The sequence below is a fragment of the Lipophrys pholis genome (genome assembly GCF_963383615.2).
Source record: "Lipophrys pholis genome assembly, chromosome: 15".
Lineage (NCBI taxonomy): Eukaryota > Metazoa > Chordata > Actinopteri > Blenniiformes > Blenniidae > Lipophrys > Lipophrys pholis.
In genome coordinates, this window is record NC_137642.1 from 22195367 (window position 1) to 22204712 (window position 9346).

Consider the following 9346-nt stretch of genomic DNA (forward strand, 5'->3'; position numbering starts at 1 on the left):
ACTCCTCCAATAATCTGAATGCGGTGGTTAAGTTTTTTTTTTTGTTGTCATTTTTGCAAAGTCTCTCCATTCTGGCATCTGCTTTCTGCAGTCACTTCTTCAGAATTCTCAGACCAGCTACTCGTCTCCTGCGGTGTACCACCAATGCAACGCTCGATTAAGCTTTAATTCCTAAATTGCAGCATTACAAGCAAAGACTTCAAATGTCAATGGCGGTCCACGCTGTGATGTCATCTGTGGTCTAATGGTGTGTTTTGTCGGTGGTTTATTTCTCCATTAGCAACATGTAAATACGTGAGCCTGCTGCCTGATGAATAGTGGGTACTATTAGTTTCAGACACGTGCGTCTATCTTCAGATGTTTTACTTGAATGCGTTGTCTAACTCGCAATACAGAAAGTTGAGCTCTGCCCTGTTTACCAGGCTGAGCGGTGAAAACGGAACAGTACTACTTAAGTTTAGACCAAAGAACACTTGATCAACGCGCTCCTATGTTGTCATAAGCTTTGTATGTTTAACCTGTCATTTAAATGGAAAAAAATATATAACTATAGACAAGGTGTTCCTTTCTGACATGTGGCAGCTACTTTCTATGGTCAAGCCTCTTATTTTTATACTCCGATGTGAGACATACTCATCAAAGGGTAGATGATAGTTTTTAACTGTACAAAGTTATACTGAGTTGTAATATTAAGCCTTAGGGATATATTTGCATTGGAAATGGCACTTTTTTCTGCTTCATACAAAACTGGTTTTGTTGCCCGTGTAACTTTTTCTAGAGGGTGAAAGGAGCGCTGCCTGTAAAGATAAAGTGTTGGTGTACCGAGACATATTTGAGCCAATTTGTGTCGACACCAACATATTTCACATGTCATTTAGAAGGTAATGTTTTGTTTACGGTCTAAGGAAATGAGACATTTTTACAATAATATAGTTATCTCTCCTGGGGTTCTCAGTAAAAAAAAAAAGAAAGAAAGAATGGAAATGACTGACTGCTCATTTTTCATGATTCAAACACTACCTTCACTCTGGAAGCTCTTATTAATTCCTGCTTCACAAATCAACACTTAAATGAAGCACAATGCACCAAAGTCTGATAGTGTCACTGCACATGTGGCTTGTAATTCCAAAAGCTCTGAGAGGGGGAAGCCATCTCCCAGTTCAGCTCGTCCAAAAACAGCCAACAAATCAGCGCTACATAAATATATATGACAATCTCATTAAGAAAGAAAAACCTGATGCCATGGTGCTCATGGCTGGAAGCTATGCTAGAAAAGTACAACTATTTTTGCTGAAATGTGTTCAGTTTTGTCGCAGTGCTCATTAAACTTCCCACATTACAACTTTCAGAAGTATAAACCTTTAAATCAGTTTTTTGTGCACTTTGATGAAACGTAATCCAAAGAAAAATATGGGTTTGGTGCTTCTGTAAGAAGCCACAGATCAAATCAAAGTGAGGGAATACAGTACATCTTAATAAAGAACTACATTTTAGTGAAGAATTACATCATAATGAAGAATGAAATCTTAATACCGAACTTCATCTTGGTAAAGAACTCCATTTTAATAAAGAACTCCATTTTAGTAAAGAACTATCTTATTAAATTACTACATCTTTATAAAAAAAAAAACTACATTTCAGTAAAGAACTACATCTTAGTGAAGAATTACGTTATAATGGAGAACTACATCTTAATACAGAACTTTATCTTGGTGAAGGACTACATTTTAGTGAAGAACTACATTTCCCAGCGTCATGGCGGAACGGCTCCGTCTCGGAATACGACGTGTCGTGACTGAAAACCGCTTCACAACATCAAAGATGGACGCCACCGAAGACGTTTGACTTGATGTGATTTCTTCTGGATCTCGCTGTGAACCGCAGCGCATGTTTAGTGAGGGCGGCTGCGGCGCAGAGGATCGCTGGTGAAGATGGAGGCCATGGAAGACGACAGCCTGGACATCGGAGACGACCATAACCACAACTACTGTGCGGGCGGCGGCGGTAAGGTCCGCTCGTTTCTCGGCGGCCAGCTGTCGGAGGGGTCGGCGGTGCAGGCAGCCACGCCGGGGAGGGGGACTCCCCGGCCCGGGGGCTTGGACTCGGACACCGGCAGCGAGAGCAGCGAAGTCAGTGAGGCGGACAGCGCAGCTCCTCCGGCCGCTGCCGACGCGAAATTCACCCTGGATTCCTCTTCCAAGTTCCGTAAGTCGACCTGCAGCTGACGGCGGGGGGGGGGGGCTGACGGCGGGGGGCTGACGGCGGGGGGAGCGGATCGGCCTCCGGGTGTGGAAACAGACCTACTCACTCCCCATCTCTCTCTCTCAACCAGTTCTCAATGCAATGGCGATAGAAGATTACCGGAAAAACCACTGGCCGAACCTGGAGAAGGCAATCGACCGGCTGCTGATTCAGAGTCCCACAGATCACATCTCTGTGTCTTATGCACAAATATACAGGTGAGACCAGCTCAGTCCACACACCTGAACATTTACACCCCTCTGAACTTTCAGTCCATCCATCCATCCATCCATCCAGTAGAGGACAAACACACAGAGACACCACAGGGAGAACATGCAAACTCCACACAGAGAGGCCAGTGTTTGAACCCAGGTCTTCTCGCTGTGAGGCGAGAGCTCTAACCACTGCACCACTGTGCAGCGCTAAGGCTGCACAATATATTTTAAAAGAGCAAACAATGGCATGTTTGTTGTATTCCTGCAGCACATGCGTCTGTTCGGATGGAAAAATGTACGTGTTCCATGTAGATTTGAGTGTCTGGTGTTGCAAAGTACGGATACAAGTGAGGAAAATGTGGTCAAACAGATGCAACCTGATGTTTTTCATGCTTTATTTGCACAAAATCTGAATATACTACAGAATTTCCAGCAATAAAGCTGCAGGAGAGGAACGAAGCCAAAGGGGCTTATATGAAATACTCCTTATCAATAAACATTATCTTAATGAAAATAACGTAGGATAAGTAAGTAAATAATTTTATTTCAAACCTGCTCGCATAACATAACATAAACAAGTGCATGGTTTGAAAAGGGGATGGATGAAGCTAACGCTTATACAATTCCAATCCCCCCACTTCATGTTCCGTCATATACTTGAGGTCTATTTATATCAAGTCATGTCCTCATTGCAACACCATTAAATGTTTTCCTAATATTGTGCAGCCTGAACGTAAAATCTCTTTTGTGTCTTTCCCTCTGATATTTTAGTTACGTCTACAAGTGTGTCTGCCAGCAGCACTCTGAGCTGCTCTACGGCGATCTAACGTCTAAAATAACAAGTCACCTGCAGCAGGTCTCCACCCATCTTCAAGTAAGCAAAGACACATACGGGGAAGCTTCCTCGTCCTGCCCATGATTTGTTTTTGTTTTTTTCCTAATAAAACATTCTTGTTTTCTAGGCCATACCACTCGAGAACTTCATCGAGAACTTTAACGTTGCACTGACGCAATACACAGCTTCGCTTCAATGTATAGTTCCTGTGTTTATGTACTTGGTAGGTTTGTTTTCTTCTGAACTATCTCCTCTGAGACCGTCTGCATATGGGGCTTACAGCTCAGTCGGTATTCTTTTTTTTTCTTTTTTTGTTCCAGAACAAGTTTTACATCGAGTCCAAACTGAACAGAGACCTAAAGGATGATCTGATGAAGCTGTTCGCTGATCACGTTGCAGAGAAACACGTGAACACGCTGATGCGTGAGTATTTAATTAGTACCACTTTTTTATAAATAGGCTGCCAAAACGAGTGCTTACATCAAGTAATGACATGAGTGTTTAATAATGTCATTACAAATGTTTTTTTTTTTTTTTAATCACACACTGTTCCAGTAACAGACTTTCATTGCTGAATATTCGCTGTGTTTGTACCAAACCTCACATTTTGCCACACGTTTCTTTAAATACGGTGATATAAACAATGTCTTTCTTGCCACAAACCAACCGGGGCTGCTTTGCATTTCACCAGACAGACGGTGTGACTCAGTGACGGTAGATTCCTCTGGCAGCGTCTCGGAATCCTTGTTTTTTGTTTCATAGATGGATAAACTTTATTTATGTGTCACAGCAGCATAGACGTGAACAGGAATAGTGAAATGAGCATACATGCAATATACAGATATTTACAAGGCGTATAAAGGAAATATAATTAGATATTATTTTAAATAATAAAAAACATGTATTTGATTATTATTTTGTAATAACGTATATGGTTTAGTGCTGTCAAATGATTAAAATTGTAATCAAATTAATCACAGGGTTGCTGTGGACTAATTTTGATTAATCATGATTAAATATACTTTCTTAATCTATATTAACTGCGTTTCATGACGCTCGAGAAAGAAGAGAATATATATGCACTTAACGTGTTTATTAAGCACTTTTAACTGTTCATGTTAACAAAACATTTCTGTTTTTCAAAACAAACATTCATCCACAATAACCATATAATTTAAGCTGGAAGTGCTTTGGTGAAAAGAAAACTGCTGAGTACGCGCAATACTTTCATTTCACGTCTCTTCAGAGCTCTTCAAAAGTAACACGACTCCATCAAATGTGCACGAGTACCTATGTTGGCCACAGATTGCACAAAATACTGTGTAGATTCCTTGAGTTCCCAGACGTCACAAATGACTGGCTGGCTGTTGTCTCCAGCTCTTCTCATCAGAGCTCACACCATGCCTTTCCAAGTGCAGCCTTCCACGATGGCCAGTGTGGTGAAGGGCCTCTACAGCCTCCGACCAGGTGAGCTGCTTTTCAACGACTCCTCACAAAGAGACATCATAATAATAATAATAATAATAATAATAATAATTATAACAACACATTTTCTAATCTTCATCTTCACTTACGTTGAGTTTTTGTTTGTTTGTTTCAGAGTGGGCCCAGCAGGCGCCGACGCTCTTCTCGGGGTTCATTCCCCAAATCAACCCTCCTGCCGTGGAGTCCCTGCTGTCTGATTACGCAGCCCACGACCAGAAGCTGCAGATGGAGCTCTCCATGAACGGATTCCCTCGGTCAGTTTGCTTTTCATTTCAGATCAGTGACAGTCTGAGGCCCCCTTTCTTACACGTTTTCAAGTGAAAACGCAAAACCTTTGTTGCTTTTTGTAACCAAAAAAGCAACAAAGTTAAATTTTCAGTGTCCCAAATTCACAATGAAATGTCTAAATGCTAATTATCTCTGCAATGCAAGTGTACAGGCAGAAAAAGGAACACTGTCCACCTGAAAGCCCACGGAACAGTTCAGCAGACGCTGAATAAACCATCATGCTGCTGGATCGTTATGTCGTTATCTGGTCATCATTACTTAAATTCTGTGCTGGACTTCCAATTAACAGCTCTCAACAAAGACACTTGTTTCAATTAACAACAGAAAAAGATCTTTGTTGCCGTGGGAGGTTGAACCGACTGATTTCTCAGGTCCTTAATCCTCTTCAGTCTCCTTCCTGGTTCTCCGGGGGGAGGGGACGACTATGACCACTTGCTTCCTTTTCAGTCTCTTCACAGACATTTGTACCGAATTGTGTGAATGCTGGAAGAATTCACACAATGTACAACAGTGTGAATTTCTGCATTATTATTACTCTGTTTTATCATTTTAATCATCTTTGAACCAGACTGCGATCATTCTGCAAATACCCATTATTAAATGTCTTTCAAATTTAAAAGTACCAAACGCATGACGGTCCGATCTCCATCGATTTAGATAGAAACCGCAGTTACTTCTTCTTAGATATGGAAAGTTTGTGTTTTTATTTTTAACTTCTACACTTTGCCAGGTCATCCTGTGCACCCAAATAGTGTTTTTGGCCCACGGGGCCCCATGTGTGGCTCCTCTGCGCTGCAGAAATGAGATTAACCGACTGTTCTTACTTTCCAGGGGAGACCAGTCCCGCAAACGGGCCAGTGACGACTCCTGATGGCGGGGCCGCCGCCGGCAGTTTTGTTGCAGAACTCTTACTGTGCCTCCTACATCTTTATGACGAGCTGTCTCACTGCACTAGGTACAGCGTTAACAACATGTCAGTTTCATCTCTCTGGAGCCCAGGTCACAAAGCACTGTGAACAATGTAAGAACTCGATGTAGAGCTGTGGAGCAGAAGCCCAAACTGCTCATAAACTTCCATTGAGAGGCTCCGGATGCGCCAAGCCTCAGCGATCAGGTGTGCCGAGGTTCAGTTCCTCACGTTCTCCCCACCTGATGAGTGCCTTCTTGGTGTCTGAGTGGAGACCCTGCGAAGAGACCGGCTGGTTGTGGCTCTTTCATTTCTAACCTTTTAACATGGAAGTGTCCTGCGTTGTTTTGGTAGACGGGGCTCACCAAGACCGCCGATTGCTGCTAATAATACTGTCCACGTGTTAATAAAACGAATCCTCCGGTTTCTCCCTTGGAGCGTGTAACCCAGTGGCTACAGCGGGAACGAACCTGTGGATTGTTTTCCTCATGTTGCCTTTTACTGTGTTGGTCAACCTGATTGTATTGTCCAAACATGCCAAAGAGAGCTGCAGTAAGTTTTTGTTTTCCTCGATAAGAAGCTCTTGTCACACTTATTGGCACCACTGAACTTCAAGGTCAGATGAATCATAAATCCTGTTGTCACAAGATTTATGAAAATTATTTGTGTTGTTTTTTTTATTATTATTATATCGGTAAAGGAAAAATACTGATCTCAAAAATAGACATCAGATCCAGGTTTTGTCATCTGATTGAAGTGTTTTTTGTGTTTTTGTTTACATGACATTAACAGTGAATGATATAGAGACATGAGACGATCAACATTTATGATCACACTCCTTAAAAACACAGGATATGGCTTGGCTTAGTGTGTTTTTTTAAATGAAGCTTAATGGGATAACTCGTCTGATGCATTTGGCCGATCAGTGATTCCGCCTCATCGGACGGCAACAGGTGGTTCAATTTTGACAGAAAAAGCCTTGCTAAAGATTGCTCACGGTATTTCAGCGATGGTGGTCCGTGCACAGAGGAAACCAAAGCGGAGCTCTTTGGGAATGCGGCGTGTTTAGATGCTGGCATTCCTGTCGAAGGCTCTGCTAATAAATGTCACCGGGTGCTAATAGTTTTGTCCAGGGTGCTTCCAGTACTGCATTACTTCACTCTGCTTTCTTTTGTTGTTATATTCTCATATCCTGCGTGGACTTTGCTGAATTAGAAAATAGTTGTCAGGCTTTTCTCTTTCCTGTCCATGAAATTCAGAGGTGCCAATAGTAAAGAAAACCTAATGCATAGGATGGAAGCGGACACTGTTAATCTTGTATGATGTCTAAGTTACTGAGCCATTTGATGTTTTTTATATTAACTTGTACGCTCAAGTTTTTTTGTTCGTTCCCCTTCTCTCTTACTCGCTTTGCCTCCTGCAGGGCTTCCTGTTGCGTGCCAGAACGAATCTCTTCTTTGTACTGTAAGCACATCACACCGGATGCTTCCTGAACTTATCGAAGCAACAGATCTGCAGGTCCTGTTCTGGCACAGTCACACATGAGGTGTTTCTAACACGTGTGGCCTGTTTTGGTTTTTGCATCGCAGTTCATGTTCACTGATTCCTTTTGTTGTTGTTTTTTTTTGTCATTCAAAGATCCATTGGAAACTAAGTATTTCACACAAGGCCTTACACTGTTTTAGGTGTAAGCAGATGCTCAGGCTTGCTTTTTGTTTTTGAAAAGTTTTTATCTTTGTGTCAACTCAGTTTCATTAAGTCTTTAGAAACATTTTCATTAAATTGGAACGTGAGCACTCATCGCTGATCTCTTTTTGTGCAACGTGCTTCGGAATTATCCACGTTAGAAGAACTGTGAATAGGATTCCCCTCGGTTCAACAGCGGTTTCGGAAATCTGTTTTGAGATGTCTTTCTACCTAAAACCAATAAAAATCGTTGAACCTTAAGTGATTATCACTCTCCTGTTGCGTGTTTGTGTTTGGAGATTGATGTTAATCTGCAGTGTTAACATGGGTGTGTGTGCGTGTCAGGGGTTCAACAAGGGGCTTCTAATTCTGTAGTGACGGAGGTCCGCGACGAACCAGTGGAGGAGGAATCCCTTTACAGCACGCCCCCGCCGGCCAATGAGGACGGAGGCCTCCCAGACACATGGGCCAGGCCTCCCCAAAAATAACCTGCGACTACTGCGCTGACAAATGTTGCTACTTTTACTGGTGACGGGTTACCGTAGCGACTCGGCTCCGCATTTCCCTGCAAACTTCAAGGTTAACTCGGCGCGAGAAAAAACCGGGAAGGCCCGGCAGCTGCCTGCATCCCAAGACTCTCCCCGGCGGCAGCGGCAGGAACACTGGAATCGCCCCCTTTCGGCACAGGTGGAGGATTTAGGAGTACTTCAGAGGGAGGCAGCTGAGTTTATTCTGAAGGTAAAAACACGCCGCCCACTTAATTCAATTGTTCGCCGAGTCCCTGTTGACTGTCTTTTTGGCATCGGCCTTGCATGCTGGGTATAGCCTGAGAAAATCTCTGACACTGAGCCCTCAGACGAGTCTATTTCTGTTTGAATGTTATGCTCCTGTTTAATTGAATTATCTTAACCTGCCTGGATGTGCTCAGCCCGGGGGGGGTGGGGGGTCTCCACTCTGGACTCCGGCTGGGTTATCACACCCAGCAGGGTCCCATTTATGATAATTACAGTTGTGTTTGTGTAAGTGAATCAATGCCTGTTATGACTGATGAAAATCGGGGCCACGGGATGAGGGGGAGCACAGCTTTTTGTGTGTGTTGATTTTCTTCATGTAAACTGACCCCTCGCTATTATTAGATATGACTTGGTGGGCTTGGAGCCTGTTTGCAGAGGATTAATGTACACAACAGCTGCAGCTTCAGGTCTGTTGGAAGGGCATTGCTGTCTCTTAATTGCGCTGATTTGAGTGTCAGTAGCATGTGTGAGCCCTATCTAATGTCTGTATTCAATAACTTGTGTCAAAAAGTTGTGCAAAGTCTAAACGTCACTTCAGTCGTAGGGGGACGAGGTAGGGGAAAAAAAGAAAGTTGCCCATGTGCCATCAGGTCTGGTGTCAGCTCATGAACCTGATACTCTGTGGAGGCCAGAGGAAGGTGGAATTAAGGCTGAAATAAAAAACTATTTTTAACAAATATCCTCTCCTTTTAACCACAGACGTATCTCTGCTTTGTCTTTGTGCCAAATAGTCCACAACAGATAGTGTGAACATGCCATTCAGTCTAATATTGTGAGATCTCGGCTGCAGGGCGGTGCAATTTTAGTACGTTGTTAAAAAAACCAAGGGAGCACAAAAACACAGTTGCACTTAATTTACTGATATGAGGTTTACAATTTAGAAACTCAGGGTTTT

At 42.9% G+C, this 9346-nt stretch overlaps 1 protein-coding gene across 1 annotated transcript; it reads left to right on the forward strand.

The window, feature by feature from the left end:
• Nucleotides 1-61: 61 nt before the first annotated feature.
• Nucleotides 62-7923, forward strand: cacul1 (CDK2 associated cullin domain 1). Its single transcript, XM_080481842.1, has 8 exons — nt 62-2205; nt 2333-2459; nt 3228-3330; nt 3419-3514; nt 3612-3714; nt 4669-4758; nt 4892-5030; nt 5896-7923. The coding sequence occupies exons 1-8, from the start codon at nt 1932-1934 to the stop codon at nt 5933-5935; spliced, it is 972 nt and encodes a 323-aa protein (XP_080337968.1). The 5' UTR covers nt 62-1931; the 3' UTR covers nt 5936-7923.
• Nucleotides 7924-9346: the final 1423 nt, after the last annotated feature.

What these genes read in the sequence shown, in the direction of transcription:
- cacul1 (XM_080481842.1), top strand. Translation starts at nt 1,932, where the DNA reads ATGGAGGCCATGGAAGACGACAGCCTGGACATCGGAGACGACCATAAC. An exon ending in AGGTCTCCACCCATCTTCAA is followed by an intron (nt 3,331 to 3,418) that starts GTAAGCAAAGAC and finishes CTTGTTTTCTAG; the next exon opens with GCCATACCACTCGAGAACTT. An exon ending in TCCATGAACGGATTCCCTCG is followed by an intron (nt 5,031 to 5,895) that starts GTCAGTTTGCTT and finishes CTTACTTTCCAG; the next exon opens with GGGAGACCAGTCCCGCAAAC.